The 17,879-nt window shown below is 40.2% G+C and overlaps 1 protein-coding gene across 1 annotated transcript in view; it reads left to right on the forward strand.

Annotated features, from left to right (window-relative positions):
• The window catches only part of TMEFF1 (transmembrane protein with EGF like and two follistatin like domains 1), a 125,162-nt gene that overhangs the window by 88,397 nt on the left and 18,886 nt on the right, over window positions 1-17,879 (forward strand). Inside the window, exon 5 of the mRNA XM_075494190.1 lies at window positions 9,133-9,229. Within this exon, the coding sequence (XP_075350305.1) occupies window positions 9,133-9,229 (97 nt within the window). The remainder of the gene's footprint in view (window positions 1-9,132; window positions 9,230-17,879) is intronic.

Here is a 17,879-nt window from a genome sequence, read left to right on the forward strand (position 1 = left end):
GTTAAGGGAACTTAGAATTAAAACCAAACTTCTAGAAGAATGCTGAACCTGTTGAGGATGGAGGCGCGTTGTTTGGGATCCAGACAAGGCGAAAGGGCAGGAACCCGGGCGGAGGGTGACCTGCAGGGTCGGGGTGCTCCCTGGTGCACACCACAGTCCTGCCTCCCTGGTTATTCCAGCTACGGGACTGACTGGAGCACAGCACAGCTCCTTCCTGGACCAGCCTTCCCCGTTTTCTTCCCGAGGAAGCCAGGACATGCTGAGATATGATAATCAGCCAAGACTGATCGTTTAGTATCATACCCTTGGCTGGGAACCACGGTTCCCCAAATGGGAACCAAGTTGCATGGAGAGCTTCTGTGCCCTGTGGGTTAGGTACAGCTACTGCTCGTAAGTACAAGGAAGAAGTAATGGAAGTGGAAAAACGCAAGGATAAGTGAGAGCGAGCCAGCAAGTAAGCAAACGTGCTAGCTTAGAGATTTGTGTTTTCTTCCTAGGATTTACATTTCCAGATGTTAATCACAGAATCAGTGTTTGCTGTGTTTCTTAAACACACAATTAGTGTGATTGTGTATGCAGCAGTGATGCTTGCACACACGGAATGGATGAGTGCAGCTGCTTGTATATGTTCAGGAAGCATTGCGAATGCTGTGCAGGAGATGTACTGTTTGCTGGTAGATTTTTAGCTGTGAAGGAAAGTACTCGGAAAGCATCTGAGTTGTGCTCTTCAGTTGCTATAGCTCTGCCTGTGACAGTCTCCACTGCTGAAATTAGCTGCTTGCCTCACGTGCGGCTGAGATCTGTGCTAGAGGTTCACACTGTTCTCTTTCATTTTCCAGACACAGAACAAGCTCATTAATGATTCTGAAACTTGACTCGATGCAGATTTTCCCTCCTACTCCCAAACTGTATGATGATAAATGCATTCATTTTTATGTTAAAAAAAAAAAAAAGTAGATTCAGAACTGATTAAAAAAACCACAGAAATCCTCTTCCTCAAAGACTGTTTCAGACAATGTCTTGCCTTAGAAGTTGCCATGCGCCACAAAAATGCTAAAGACCATGGAACTACTGATCCAGGTTCTCTCCCAAATCATGTTTGCTGTTACAAAGATACTGGATTTTAGGAAAAGAATTAAGAGTGGGAGACTTTTTCAGTATGCCTGAATGAGATGAAGGAGTATAATTCTTAAGGGCGACACAATTGTCTAGTTGCCCTCTGACATTCTGGATAAGCGATTTCCATTTTCTATGCTCTGACAGCACAGTATTAACAGAGAGTTGTAATAAAATTACTCATTTTGCTAATTTCAGAAGTCTGAACCTTCAATTAGCATAATAAAAATTACACTTACAAAACCAAGCTGTTGATCACTTGTGGCAGTGGGTATCCTGAAGCCACTTCTAAGAAGAGAACAGATTGTTAATTCAGAAATTAGAGAAATTTCAGAAACCTCATTACTTTACCATTATGTTTCACCTCTACAGAAAACAGTGTCAGAGAGTGGGACTCAGCCCTAAAAATGTTGCTTAGTTGAGGTCACAGCTGAAGACGATGGGATCCTTCAGATTTGCATTTAAGACATGGGCTTTTCTCTGTAATCTCCTATGAATCATTCTGCAATTTCCCTGTGCTGAACACAGTCATAAAACTGGCTCCTGATCCACTTTGTTTGAACAGTGATTTGTTAGAGTTTGAGGCAGAACTGGTGAAAGAGAAGTCACAGGCTCAGATTCATGTTCATCTCTGCCAGTTGTAAATTGCAACACTATTTGACCTGCTGGATGTACTTCCACAACTGGTAGATCGGGGCACAAAAAATGATCCTCAGGCCGTCATGTGTACATAAAGGAGGTAGATTGCTAGCTTGCATGAAACATTTTCTTTTTTCTAACAAGAATTTAAAATTTTTATTTCTGGTGGAACCTGCCATGTTTTCCCTGTAAAAAGAACTGTGTTGACCCAATAAAGTAGCCTTGGGAAGATTAAATTTGGTAGGTTTACATGAATGTGACTAAGATGAGCTTTTACAATTTTTTCTTCAAGGTGCTTTCTATGTGCAAATAGGGTTTTTTTCTCAAGTTTACAACTTGATACTAGCCAAGAATGTCTAAAAAGGAGCAGTCATCTTAGTGATCTTCTTGCGCTCTCACTATACAAAGAGCTGGCACTCAGGACTCCTAGCCAGGTAGAAGTCCTATCGTTTAGCTGAAGTAGATTCAATGTTCAGAAGACCTCAGTCTTGTGTTAAAGCCACTGTCATGGTCAATATTCTAAAAAAGATCCTAGCACGACATTGCCCAACTAGTAGTGAGACAACTGAAAGGGCAATCGGAGCCATTGGTCTAAATTCTGCTTGGATTTACAATCACATCCTACCTTATTAGAAGTTTTGGCCCACTGCAGATGGGAACAGTGATTCTTAGGGGAAAGCTTTTTATTGGTGACAAAGATAATTTGCTTCCATCTGGCAGTAGTCCTTATTCCTAAGGCTTTTTTTGGTAGTACCTTCCATCTGGCATCCAGGCACAGTGCAATAACTTTTGAAGGAGAACCTTATTTCTTCTGAGCTCCCAGGTCCCGTCCCTGGTAAATGAGCACATTCTTCCAGTGTCCCTCCAAGTAAAGGCCTTTTTTCCTCTTGCTCCAGATAGTCCTTACTTTCTCTATTTGGTGCTGCCAGCAAATGGCAGCTGTGATGTTGACTTTGTGATATAGTTAAGCCTTTGCAAGGGTGTGTTGAAAACCATCAGCATGTGTTACGCACACCATCAAAGAGTTAACAAATGGTAATGACTTTTCAAGCCAGCTTCTCAGAGACAAATCAGTGTCCTAGAAAAGGCAGGCTCTGTAGTCTAGTAATTAACTGACATGGGTAAGATTTGTAAGTGTCCTACTATGCCCATAACATTAATTTTTTATTCTTTTTGTTCAGTGTTTATCTGTGTACCTAAGCAAAATGCACTTTTGATATTAAAAAAGATGTAATGGTAGTTAGACAGATGGCACCCAATCATTTCAGGCTTTTCAGCTAAGGAAATAGCATGCTTGCAATACATATAGCTAAGTTAATTATTATTAAAATAATTTGTTTTGAATGTCTAATCCCTCTGAAATTTAATAGCTAAAGTATCTTGTGATGAACGTCTAGCAGATTGCATTTAGTAATTAATAAATTGATATACAGTATGTGCTTTTTAGCAGGCTGCCATCTGTTCCTTCCCCTCGCTGGGGACAACACTTATCCAGTAATTGTCACACAGTCAGGGTGGTATACAGACACAGTTTAGAACCTCGAATATTTTTTCTTTTAATTTGTAATAATGCTGCTGATTTGTTTTAATGTATTTTAATATGACTGCGGAAACTTCATGGTGATTAACACCCTGGATAGGAGGTAACATCACATCTTTTAGTGTATTTCGATAACGGTGTGCGACTTAGAAAGATTTAAGTGCTGATTCCATCACGTGGCTTGTCACTGAGTATCACTTTAGTTTCAAATAGCTCTATTTATTTCTGTTGAGATCCTACTCCCTGTAGGTAAAATTAACACCAAACTAAAACTTGCAAGAATTACTGTGTTTTCACCAAAGGTTCAGCAAGGCAGAGGCAAAGGGCCTGAATGTTCAGGCCTTCTGTTGGTGAAAACTTATTCTAAGCGGGGGTTTCAGGGCGGCTGGACCTTGCTCGGAAGGATGCTGGAGCCAGGGGCACAGAAGGACAGATTCCTCTTGCCTCTTGTGCAGGGTGACAGATAGCAAATGAGGGCAGGTTCATCTCATGCAGCCTGAATAGGGCCTGCAGAACGGCATTTGGTATGTTCATAAGATTGTGGGACACCTCCCTTGGCATCTGGTGACTTTCTTGTCCTTTCTGTTTTCCGCCATCATCTACTGACACATAATTTCCCTGGTGGTTACTCTGAAGTTGTTGTGTCTTCCTTTGGAGAAAAAGGAGTTAGCTGCATTTGAAGCAAGACAGTGGAGTCAATGGGTATTCGAGTTCTCCAACCAGAGGGTCCTGCAGTGTAGAAGCGATCCAGCTCTCACAGTATGCCAGCTTTCCCCACCATTACCCATGGCGTCATATGCATAGAAGCAAAATAGAAGTTACAGTTGTCAGATGTGTAAAACACCTAACACATAACATGGGCGGTGGTGGTAGGGAGCCTTACAGGGCACGTCCTCAAGTCCTTTGCTTAAAAGTGCACACGCTATCATTATAACCACTGGACAAACATATCACCTTGGCTGGGTTGTGATTAGAGTATCAAACTTCAAACTCCCTTCCTCCAGGCACCTCAGTCATAAACAGACCTTGTGTCATCCTTGTGTCAAACCTGTAATGCCCATTCTTGCAAAATCAAACTTCAAAGGCTGATGTCTTTACTGGAGCCTGCTTACAGCTGCAGTGCATGGTCTATACTGCACGGGGAAAGTATCTTTCAGCCAGGTATAGATCTCTGGTCATACCAAGCCAGGCTTTGCTTCTAAGCCAGCTGGGTAGTTGGATAAGAGAAGAGGACCTTCCACATTGGTAAATATTGCTTTTGCGTACGATCCAGCAGCGTGGTCAAGATAATTGAAGACACCGCTTGCCAAAAATTTGGGATAGCTAAGAGTAGTTGTTGCAACTTGCTTTAAATATATACTCACAGGCAAAGGAGCAAGTTTGCAACTTTGTTTTAAATTATGGGGACAATCTCCATTTTAACTAAGTGTGTCATTAAAGTTGCCCTAAAAATGAATGGAAGAGAGGATAAGTCACTAAACTGTTCAGTGAACTGCAGCCTGTGATGTGTGGTGCTGTGGGCTGTGGTATCTTGAGAGGAATTTCCAGTGCTAGCTGTACTGAGGGAATCGCAGTCTGATCACAGCGGGGTTCTTCTGTGCTTCAGGATGCAGAAGGGGATTTGCTGTGGCCCTTCCTTTTTTTCCAAAATCTTTTTGAGATTAGTTGCACCCATGAGATACAGCAAAAATCACTATACTCCCAAAACAGTTAGGAATTGGTTTTCAGGGGGGCTTTCCCAGACAAGGGACTCTTTATTCCCTCTGTACGTGGCTACTGAGTAGCTGCAGCTCTCCGCAAGCTCCCCCCCTTCACTGTGAACAGTGATAAATACATATATACCGCACAGCTCCCTTCCAGGCCGTGCCTTGGGGCAGACCAAACTTCACCTGGACACAGACTGATGCTTTTGCTTCAAGCCTGATTGAAAGCCCTCAGCAGAAACCCAGCCATATTACCATTGTAGGAACACACAAATGAGTTGCCGAGGGAAGCAATTTAGTGGTGGCCAGTTCCCCTAGCACTACTGTCCATTTGCAGGCTCCTACCCTGAAGCTCCTAAGATATAGCTGGCCACCTTCTGCAGAGGAATAATGACCGGAGGGGAGGTGTTAGGGAGCACTGCAGCTCAGAGAGACAACTGGGAGTCACAGATCCCATCCTTGTGCCTCATTTCTTTTGAAGGACAGAGCATTAATGAGGTGCTGCCCTGAAACACGAAAGGAAGCCGAAAAGAGAGGGAAAATGAGCTTTCACTCAACGTGAAATTAAGATGTCAAGGAACAGAATTAATCAAGATACCAACGAAAGTGAAGAGAAGAAATTCTGTAATCATCTATACATCAACATTAGAAGCCTGCATAATAAACAAGAGGAGTTGGATTGCTCATTTAGGAGCATATTTTGACCTAATTGATATTACTGAAACCTGCTGGGAAGATCTGATTGATTGGGATATTAAAATTAATGGCTATAACCTATTTAGGAACAATCAAATGTGGGGGAGAAAGGAGAAGGGAGGGGCAATCTGTCAAGGGATGCATTGCCTATCTGGAGACCTTATGAGCACCAGAGGGACTTAAGCTCTCACATCTTAATGGATTAACTTATTTTAACAGCACACAAGTAGGGTACTGAAAATGTCTGCTACCATTCAGGCTGAAAAACAGTATTTATCTATTCTGTATTGGTGGGAAAAGCTGCATTTTCTTCAAGGACTTCAGTCTAAATTATATGCAGTGTCTCATGCTGCTAGTACTAAAACCTCATGCAGCTAGTAATGAAAGAAGCTTCTAAAAATTATAGATGGCTATCACCTAACTTGGAAATGTTGCATCAATACACATTCATCTGTATTACACCTCATCCTGACAGGTGTAAATTATTAGTATCTGAGGTGCAGGTGTTCTTCACTTGCACACGTTTATTATATGCAAACAAAATAAAGTACAGATAAATAATTCTATATACATGAGGTCCAGCAAGTTCTGATCAAGGAAAAAAGGCCACACTTTTTCTAAAGCAAACCTAATTTAAAAAGGCAGAGAAAGCAATTTGCGGGGGGGGAGGAGCGAGAGAGAAGTTCACACTGAATAGCATATGGAAGCAATGAACTAGTAGTTGTGGACTACTGTTTATGAAAATGAAAAGGTGTCGGGGCATTCACAGCAAGCAGAACTAAAGCCCATGAGGAAGGGTGTGCACGTGCCTGTGCGTACATGTTGCTTGTTTAGCTCCATTACAAAATTGAAATGCTAATAGTGCAGCGAAAGTGCTCTGTAAAGCATTCTGGTTGTACTTGTAGTCAAGTCTGAAGGTATATATAGGATATGATGACATATTTTCCATGCTAACAGTACTGCAGAAGGATATTAAGCACCAAATGTTGAAGACAGGTGTTTTGTAACCAGCAGGTCTGGCTGGTTTGCACCTGAAAGCTTTAAAAATGGGTGGTAAAGAATTCTCTGGGCTGATGATGACTTTTTTGGTCTCTTTTTCTTCAGTAGAACAATGAGAAATAACGTACAAATATTTTGAGAAGGATAAATGTGATGATCGGGCGGGCTACAGCCTCTCATTCTGGCGTCCATCAGAAGCAAAGCAGTGGAATAGAAGGTGGAAGAATCAACTGAGTACAGAATTAAGGGAGGGGAAAATATTTAATGCCAGTCATCATGGGTTCATGGAGAACCTTTATTGAGAATTTTACCTTTTTTTTTTTAACTTACTTTTCCAAGAAAGGCATTTGTACAACAGAACACTTTATGTAAGTGTACCAGCTCAAAACCATAACCTTTCTCAGTCAAAGGCAATCTCTTATACAAGTCTAAGTAACTAGAGGGCACAACATCCAAACAGTGCACATCTACTGTGCAAAAATATTGCAAATCAATGGATCGTTAAATGTTAAGGAATCGTTACAAAATGAGTGTGTTTCTAGGGACTGTTCTTGGCCTCGTGACCCCTTCCACTGGTGACCTGGGAGCAAACCAGTCAGTACTGGTCAGGCCTGGACAACAGGGGAGAGGCCACTGAGCTAACAGGATGCAAAAGCCGGTGGGATTTTAATGCCTGAGGACAGAGTTCTGTGTAGCAAGTCCAGGATCTAGGCGATTTTTCCTCGATGTCAGCCTCTCTCCTACAGACTGATGACCCTGAAAAGGACTCATTGGGGAACAGGGTGAATAATAAAGTAAATGTGAATAATAATGGTCAGTGCAGAAAAATGGTTAAAAATTACTATGATTGTTGGATGTTTTAACTGAAGAATATCATAGAGGGTATTTGGCTTTGATGACAACCCTTCTGGAGCAGCGTGTCCAGCTCTTGCACCTGTAATTCCGGGGGGTGTTAACATGCTGGGGAAGGGCGTTGAGAGTCATAAGAACAGCAAAAGAAGTGGAAATACCATGAATGAAAGGCACGAGCAATGCCATTTGTTTAACTTATTCGAACTGTAGGGGGTCATTTATTGGCATGGAAAAGTGAAATCTGACACTAAAGGACGCTTTAGGATGCCAGACACAGGCACAGGAATGTGGTATCTAGAAAGAAGGAAAAATCAAACAAGATGTACATTTGTAAAGATAAAAGCAAATGACCTCTACTGCAACTTAAAAGAGTGGTAATAGAATTTCTACAGTGGGAATTTTGTAGTAAAGTTTGATATGTATTAATCTTTGAAAAATGCACAGCATGCTTTAGACAGAAGTTAATTTGGGAGGCTCACCTGCACTATTCTCCATGTAAGCCCAGCCTCCAAGTAGGAGGGAGAGATTCCCTTCAGCCAAGATCCAGGAAAATTAGGAAGGACTCTCGTGGATTTCTTTTTCCCATTTACATTTAAAGAACGTAAATGCAGCTTTTTAACTGGTGGTGTTTGATTAGCTGTTGCTACAGCACGTGAAGCTGCTATGAGAAAGAGAATCACTTTGATCTCCATCCGTCAGCCTTGTGGAGTCAGCCTTACACCACCATGATACTGCAATACGTTAAATGGTTCTCGACTCCCTCTGCAGATTTCTGTGGCTGTTTTCCTGCTTTTCAAATGCCTCTCTCTCCTTTATGGCTTTGTTAAAATAAAAAATAGGAGTGACTAATGGTAGTGAAACAATACGAGTATAGTTATATTTCTCTCTTACTCAGTGAAGAGTTTTGATATCCACGTCAATAGTAAGATTGGTGCAGATCATTTTAGGATCAGAATATTGAGACATTAATTTTACTTTTTTGGGGACATAGCATTTCTACCAATTTCTTGTTAAGATAACTTTTTTCTTTTAGTCTTGTACAACTAATCAGAGTAATCTGGAAAATATACCACAGCATATATGAGATATGAGCACAGTCTAATCCCATCGTTGGAAAAAGAAAGGGGGAAAAATGCAAGCAGTAACCTTGCATAAAGATATCAGTAATTAAAAACTGTCAAAGAAAATAGCATTCAAATCCCCACTACATAATATTCAAGGACATTAAAAGGCACAGGGTTTACATATTGTCAGTGCCAATTAAGATTAAATGTGGCTGGGACACATGTCAATGCTGGTTGTGTGTCTGGTGGGGTGAGAATAACAACAAATCACTGAAATAAGAATAACGGAAGAGTCAATCAATGAAGCATTCCTGTTTTCAGGGATGCTTTCTTGTCACTGGTACACTTCTACCAACCTCCAATTGCCTGATTTTGAAATAGGGAGCACTGTTAAGGTTAATAGCTTCAGTATATGATAACTTCATGTTGACAATATACCTGAAGGCAAATGGATTTAGGTAAGCAAAATCGGAGCTTAATATGAAAGTCATGCTTTCTGTTAACAATACCTTATTTTTTTTAGAGTATGAAGGATCTGGGACAGAAGTTCAGAGAAAACACTCAAAATGTGGAGTTTGCAAATATAGGGCTGAGTGTGATGAAGATGCAGAAAATGTTGGGTAAGTAATAAGTTTTCCTTAACAATATCACTGAACAACAGGGGAAAAATATTAAAAAAAAGAAAAAGTACATGATCATCTGCTTGACTATGTTTGTTCTTACTAATTGAAGCCTTAATGCTGTCTAATAATAACGTGTTTGTCGTGTCTATAAAGAACAAACCATCTGCAGTTGCAAGGTAAAGGGAGAAAACAACAAAGAGGTATATTGGAGAATCTTTATCAAACGTTTTTCAAACAAAGGACCTTGATTTGTTTTATCCTGGCAACAAAAAAACCCAAAACCAAACAGGAATGTGAAATAAATACTGATAAGTCATCCCTGAATTTTTTTTTCTCTGTGTTCTGCTTGTTCATGAAGTATTACAGGCAGTTGTTTCCATCAGTGCAAAGCTTGGACCTAAACATTAAGTTGAACTGGTGACCTGAGCCACTTATTCCAAACTCACTGTGCCACTTGACCTCGCAGATGCACCCAGGGGAAAACTGATGAACAACATCAGTTGCTTGTCAGAGCTCAAAGCGAATGGTCAAGAAACAAGAAGATTTTAAAGACAATCCCTAATGCAGAAGCAGATGCACCAAATTTCCCTACTCAAGGTGCTTGATGGTTAGAGTATATCCTGGCTGTCCAGGCTCTGCGTGGCTGTCAGAAGGGGCAGAGACATCGTGGAGGAAGGAGCTCCTTTAGACAGCCCCGTGAGGCGTTAAGGTTTGCTGGGAGGTAAAAGAAGTCCCATCTAATTGATGGGGCTTTGTTTTCCCACAGCCGTTGTCCTGGCACTGGCCACCAGTACGGAAGAAGCTTAACTGGAGTCTGGGCTGATGGTGGGTTCTGAGGTCGCAGCTGCAGAGGCAGCACATGAAGGTGTTTGAGGCACACGAATGGTACGTTTTTGTGTACATGGAGGGAACAGCATCTGAGAATAACAGAGCCTGAACATCGCTAATCAGGGGAAGCATCGCTCTCCCTTCTCCTGTCTTCCAGCTGGAATCCATCTCTTGTTGAAATATGTCTTAATTGCACAAGATTTTATTATGGGATATCAGCATGAAGACATCTCAGGCAGTAAAGCAGCTTAGCGCTAATACTCAAGATGTGTATTCAAGATTAAATCATAGCGCACGAGGGAAGCCAAAATGGTAATAGTACACATGAATACTGGCACGATACTTCACATTTCATAAAATGTCATACTACCAAAGTAGGCTTGCTTTTTTGTGGAGAGACAAATGAGCTGTAGCTGGTTTTTTATAATACTAATAATTTTCTGCAATATTGCCTTGGTCTGTTTCATTTATGACTGGCAAGATGGGTATAGATTTGTTTGTTATATGCACTGAGATTGTGCTCTTGGCTTTGCAAAATAAATCCTGAAGCATTCCACTTCAGTAAAAGCTTGCCTATTCATTCTGTACTTGTACAGTTGGCATTCCTGAGCTATGTAGTATCTATAAAAGAATTAGGATAAAGTTGAGTAGAGTGGAAGATTTATTCCTTACATCTCGCTCACATAAAATGAAGGCACGCTCCCTCGTCTTGACAACAGGAAGAGCGTGCTCTTTTGCCTCTAAGATTTCTTTGATTAGTCCTCATTAAAAAATATGTGGAAATGAAGATGTTTATCTAGAAAATACTCAAAAGTTAGAAGATATTCCCATGAGGGTTGGTCACAACCTATCAGATCTGTCATTTTTCCAATTTTGTCAGTTTTCCAACCTAAGCAACTTTAACTTCATTTTTTGCCCAGTACCTTTGACCATAAAAATAGGCTTTAGTGATAGTCACTGTCTGTTTAGACTTAGGTTAAATTGGGCTCTGTTAACATAGATTGCCTTCACAAGGTTAATTTTGACAAGTCACATAGAAAGTCCCAGACTTGCATAAGTAGAAGCTAGGAGTTGGCTTTTTTTTTTCCCTAAAATCAAAACAATTATTTACCTGGCAGAAACAAGATGGGATTGAAATCTTCTGTTCGGGAAACTCTAGTAGAGTGACCCTTAAGAATGCTTTTTACATCTTATTTTGACTCCTTTTCCTGTTGGGTTTCAACAAGCTTTTTAATCTCATAAAACTATATCATCATATATAAAATTATTGGCAGCACAAGTACCTTTCATCAGACTTGTATAAACACCGCTAGGTTCATATTATTATGGAATTTGATTTTGCACCATATTACAGCCACTATCACGGCTAGTTCTAGCAAATCATACAAGCACCCTAATTTCATAAACGTTTTCTACCTTGATTTTCCATTTTAAGGCATGAGAATGGCCACTGTACCCTTTTTGGATAGTGAGGTGTTGTCTACTGAACCACAAACAAAAAATACATTTAGTTCAGTTCAAGTAGGCTTCTTAGGCCTAGATAGCCCTTGCAATGTTAAAACACTTAATAAAGTGATCTGCATCATTACGGAAAGCATTTTAAGAGAGTTTTGCTTCATGATAGTAACTGAATGAGTTAGCTGAACTGTCTCATAACGTTCAGTAGATGATCTAGAGCAGAAGTCATGAGATGCTAATAATGATGGCAAATATACAATTATGCATTTTTTCGTCCTCTTTTCCAAGCTGTGCAGTCTGAGATGTTACAAACATCAGCTCCTTCTGCTCCGAGTGCTCTTGAGAAGCGAAACAATATCTGTACTCCCATTTTATGAATACAGAAACTAAGTGTGGATAAAATGATTAGCCTGTGGACAGACAGTGAATTGGTGGAAGGGGACACATCCATGGCACAGAGTGTTCAGTCGTTTGAGGTAAATGAGCTGGCGTTAATGAGAAATCTCAGGACCTGCCAACAGGCCAGCCACAACAGCCCGGAGAACAGAATAGGGAGATTTTCCCCTGGTAATGGGAAGATCCTGCTAAGACAGTTTTATTCTTTACGGACTGTGGTTTGTCTTTTTGGCCTGGAAAGATGTGGGAGTCCTATGCAAAAAATGATGGCACCTGATAGTTTCAGTGAAAACCGTAGAATCATTCATGCGTCAAAGAAGCAGGAGCAAGACCAACCACTAGGCATTTCCTGATTTTTAGAGTTGGACTTGCTGATGTCTAAGCAAGTCCTTTCTTCTTGGAGGTGCACACTGATAGTGTGAGGGGCAACAGGCGTGAGTTGGAAATTCTGATTTGACATAATGGAAAATGTTTCCGCCATGAGGGTGGTCGGACACTGGAACAAGGTGTCTGGTGAGGCTGTGGAGTTTCCATCTGTGGAGATGATCTGAACTTGATCAGACACAGCCTTGGGCCAGCTTTGAGCAGGGGGTTGGACTAGATGACCTCTACACATCCCTTCAAGCCTAAATTATTTTGTGTATTTACCAAATCTTGGTGCTTTTTAAAAGCAAATTTAAACAAGTTCAGTTGTACACAGCTGAGATGCACTCCATGTTACAAGTTAGTGATTTTAATTTTTTGTTGCTCTTAAATTGTATTTTCCCCTTTGAAAAAGTTACAAATTTTTAGTTTTCATGCTTGGCATTAAAGCATTATGGCTGTCTCTGATCAAAGTTGCTACATATGCTTTTATTACAGAAGATCACACATAGTCTGAAGAATTCAGGCTTTGCACAGAGTTTTAGATTTGTATCTTCATTTTGTTTGATTTCTCAGAAACATTATCTATCTAAACCAGAAGTGGTTACAATGCATAGTAAATTGAGTGCAAAAATGTAAACAACTTTATAATTTCCACTGCCTCTGCAAAAATTTTCAGTGTTGATTTTAAGTGGACTGATTGAGACAAAGAAATAAAGTCTGAGGAGATGGTTGCCATAAACAGCATGCCATACTTAGAAAATAAATGTTCAACTGTATGCAAATCAGTACATTATTTCTTTATATAAATGCAAAACGGAATCAGGTTGAAGAAACATCACTGAAATATATTTCTCCAGATTTTTTTTTTCTTTTCTCATACAACTTACAAGTATTTTAAAGAGTTGTTAGTTTATGGGCAGGCTTTTCAAGAGCATAGAAAAATCACTTGTGGATGCACTAAAGTTGCATAAGGCATACTATGCCATATTGTCCGTACAGTGGTGTTCTGTAGGTCTGTGGTAACAGGATGCAGACAACAGGTTTCACATGGATTGGCCGTGATTTTTTTTCCCCTTTAGCGACAAAACTGAAACATAGTTTGTATATGTCATGGGAAGAACTGCTGCCTGAGACAGTCGGTCAGTACCTCCCTTTCTACCCTGCCCATCAAAATGTGTCTCTGGCCAGAACCTTCCTCTGCTGTGTTGAAAAGGCAATGTATTACACATAATGGTGCAAAACGTATAGCAGGGGAGTCAAAAAGGACATGAGAGGTTGGTGAATTTAAATTTTTATGTGGGAAACTGGCCAGAAGCCTAAAGACATAGGAGTATGAGGGTGGTGTATGTTTTCTGCTGGAATTTTGAATTGGAAATGAAGGTGGGTTGAGAAGTGGAGATGGAGGTGGCAGCACACAGCTTGGGGCCACCTCGAGCTGATGGGGTAAATCCTGTGGGGCACCAACGCAAACACATACGGTTTGCTGTTGATACACTCTAGGCTAACCAGACTGCAGTTTTTTCTTAGCACAGACTGGACTTTTCAGTTCTAGTGATTGTTCATGTGATAGAGATAAACATATCTTCCTATCAGTACACAATCAGAAGATGGTATACCAATAATATTCAAACACTTAAAATAATACCGTTTGAATGCAAAACAAATGAAAACAGATGGGGTCGTAAAATATTTTTCATCAGTGTAGCACTTGAACCAACTCTTTCTTCAATGAAAGCGGTGTATATAAATATTTGTAATACTGTTGTGGCTATTAAGGACTCCAAGTGAATTTTTTTAAAACTCAGATAAATAACGTTCGGTGTAATTTTTATAAAGCTTCTAAACAACAGGATGCCTCAGTTTACTGCATATGATTGAAACTGAAATTATTATTTACAATCTTTTGCGAGCTGAATAACTGTTTATTTATTTATTTACAATAGCCACCTGCAGCAGTAGCAAAGAAACTGGTAATATAAACTAATTGTGGATTGGGGTTTTCTTGATATTGTGATTAGAAAGGCAAGCTCTTAAGTATATATATATTTCTTAACAAGACTTCCATTTTCAAATGGTCCTGATTTCCATATTTTTTTTAAGGCTTCTTACTATTATCTGGTCATTTTTTCCACAAGTTTCTTCTTACACATACCAAAATTCATGCTCAGAGTAAGGGAGAACATTTTAATACTTATATATTAAATATAAAGAAAATCTATATTTATAGTAAATATACATAATATCCATTTATACTATTTTAATATTAACCAATCAATCATTTGAATCAATTGAAGAATAGGGGTTTCATCTCACTTTTTTTCTTCAAATGTGAAATATCTTTCCAAGATAAAAAGTAGTATTGCTTACGAGGAGTGATATCCTCTGCTCTTGCACTGTTTTGTGTGGTGTGTCTCTTTCTTCGTGCATGCCAAAGCACTGCTAGATATCCAAATAAAACAACGTGCCAACATCTAGTAAGTCTTGGAAGGAATATTACTTTAAAAGGCATTTTAAAGTCTGTTGTAACTGCGGGAAAGTAATATCCAGAATGAAATCGTGGACTGTAGAATAATTTAGGTTGGAAGGGATCTCTAGGGGGTCATCTGGTCCAGGCTCCTTCCCTGCACTGCAGCCAGGGATAGTTCATTCAGGTGGCTCAGGGGCTCCTCCAGGAGAGCTCTGACCATCTCCATGAAGGGAGATTTGACATCTGGGCATCTGTTCAAGGGCTGAGCTGCTCTCACTTTGAGGAATAATTTCCTTGCGTTCAATCAGAATTTCTCTCGCTGCAACTGTTGTCTTTTGCCCCTCTGCTGTGCAACTCTGAGAACAGCCTCCCTCTGTCTTCTCGATAACCCCTCTTAGGTAGTTGGTGACAACGTCAGTCACCTCCTTAGCCTCCTCTTCTCCAGGCTGAACAAGCCCAGTGCCCCCAGCCATTCCTTACACAGGACACGCTCTGGCCCTCTACCCTTCCCAGTGACTCGCCACTGGACCCTCTCCAGTTTCTTAAAATATTTGCTGTTACTGGGGGGTCCCGACACTGGTCAGAGGGCTCCAGATGGGACCTCATGAGTGCTGACTGGAGGACAACAGTAATTTCCCTTGCTCTGCTGGCCACCCTCTTGTGATGCTGCCCTCCAACCTGCTGCTCCACTGGACGGACCCTCAGGTCCTTTTCTGCAGGGCTGCTTCCCCACCAGTCCACCCCCAGTCTGTCCTGTGGCTTTCCCTTCATCTCCAGACTTCAGGAGGTTGCTCCATCTTGTCAAGGCCCCACTTGAGTGCTCATCTTGCCCTCCATCTTATGCTCAGTAACAACCTTCCTTTCCTTTGGTCCCTAAATGGCTGGAATAAATTTCATTAGTTTTAGTTTAAAATATAGTTTTTCCTCTTTTGGTTTTTGTTTTTTGGTTGGGTTCTTTTTGTCTTTGATAGGGAAATCATTAACTTAAAAATAGCCTCACTGCAAAAGTTCAAATGTGTCATGTTCTCAGTTTTACCTATATTTTATTTTTTAACAGATAAAAAATGGAAATGAGATTCCGAGCACATTCAGTCTTTTTTTAATGTGTACTATGCTGTCAAAGATCTGTTTTGACTCATAATGTAGATTTTCAAGAAAGATTGACAACTGATCCCCAAGTAGACCTTTCGAGATTAACATTTTATGAGATTTACTTTGGAAAGAAAATGTGTCTCAGCAACATATAGATTCAACTGGCCTATAATTTACATAATGTCTGTTTTCACAATGGCCAAACCAGAAATTCAGAAGTGTAAGTATTAACACTTAAAAATACCAATATGGACATTTTAAAGTCCCAGTCTCTGCCTTGTCTATCTAACTTGTCTTCCAGGGAAAGATTTGGTCTGTTTGAAGTACGACAGACTCATTTACACTCGCCTCTTTTGACCACTTTTTCACTCATTTACCATAGCCAACCTTTTTTTTTTTTTTTGACCTTTTTAGCATATGATATCGTATGTAGGTATTCGTAAGGAAGGGTATCTTAATCCTGTGTAAATACAATTCACAGCTTTCTGGTCCAGCAGAAAAAAATCCGAAGTCTCTGTGTGTAAAACAAAATACACAAACACAAACAATAGAGGAAATCAACCTAAACAAGGGATTTATGATTGTGTCGTGGGATTACTGAATTATGTAAAATTGGGCTACAGGAAATCCTGATATGAAAGGAATAATATAATGGTCTCTTCATTATACTGACTATTAAGAAATTGAATAGATCCTAGACGGATCATAATCCGGGCCTGTTTTTTTAATGTATGTTTTTAATGATCTTTGCAGCAGCGTGTGCCAAGTCTTTGAAGGTTTCTGTTAATCAAGGGGGGAGGGAGGGCTAGGTCACTCTTGTGAGAACAAGCATCAGTTCACCACGTGTGCTGCTAGAAGCTCACTGCAGTTAGGGACTAAATTTCTACAGTGGCCAGAGAAAGCCATGCCATGAAATTAAAAAAGGGAGTGAAGGGATGGCTGGAAAGTAGCTGAAGCTTATGGTATTTAAAGGGTGTTCTGCATTGCTGGGCAGAAGTAAAAGCTGAGAGGGAGTTCAAGCAGGACACAGAGAAGCTCGTAGAATTGAAATCTACTTCTCTTGCCCTTATCTCCCAGTGCTACAAAGGGATTTTTAAAAAGATGCCAAAAAAACTAATGAAGATTCAGCTCTAGTCGAATAGGTAGCGAAATCACTTTGAAATCCAGATTTTCTTAGTTCAGGTTTCATCTGGGAAGAATTGCACACAAGGGAAGAAACATCAAATGAAAGGTAATCCTTCATTTGACATGGTTATCTTCTTAACTGCAATTGCAACACCCCTGCTATTTCAATTCACCTAAATTTATTCCATCAAGCGTACACTTATCCATCTGTGTGCATTTCACACACTTCGTTTTATTCTAGTGTTTTCATTTTACATTTGTAAACAGATGTGCCAATAAAAGGGCAAGTAGCTGAGAAAGCTTACTGTTGCTTTGGGCTACTGGGAAGGGGTAGCAAGCAGCACTCTCTGTGAGGCCAGGCCAGAAAAATACATTCATGAGCAAGTCCCAGATGGGCACAAATGCAGCAGCCTGATCTGTTGGTTGGAAACGCCAGCCCCTCCCCAGAGCCAAGCCCACTCCGCAAATCTGTAATGCTTTTCCTTTCCTTTTTTTACTCCTTTTGTTGAATCTACCATGGTTCTTCAGCACGCAGAACTTCCAACAAACGACGTACACCTTGAAGCCTGCAAACAAAAAGGAGCCTTGAAATGTGTTCTGATCTCTGGGGATCTAATTAATTTACTGATAGCAGCAAGTGCTCTTACAGCCTGAGCTCTTTCAAACGTGTCACATTTTACTAAACATGTTTTCTTTGTTACACTTAGTAGCCCCTAATAAATAAGTTGTACATTCTCATTTCTTATTTATTAAAACCGCCTAAAATTTGTGTTTGGTTTAATTATAGCACTTTGTACTTTCCTGAAATTCAAATGCTTTTCTGTTTAACTAATGGTGTTAATGAACGATACGCATGAAACTTCTAAAAGCATGTTGTCACAGCAAGCTGGTGCCTTTTTTCTTAGGATGTCAACT

Source organism: Mycteria americana, chromosome 2, assembly GCF_035582795.1.
Source record: "Mycteria americana isolate JAX WOST 10 ecotype Jacksonville Zoo and Gardens chromosome 2, USCA_MyAme_1.0, whole genome shotgun sequence".
NCBI lineage: Eukaryota > Metazoa > Chordata > Aves > Ciconiiformes > Ciconiidae > Mycteria > Mycteria americana.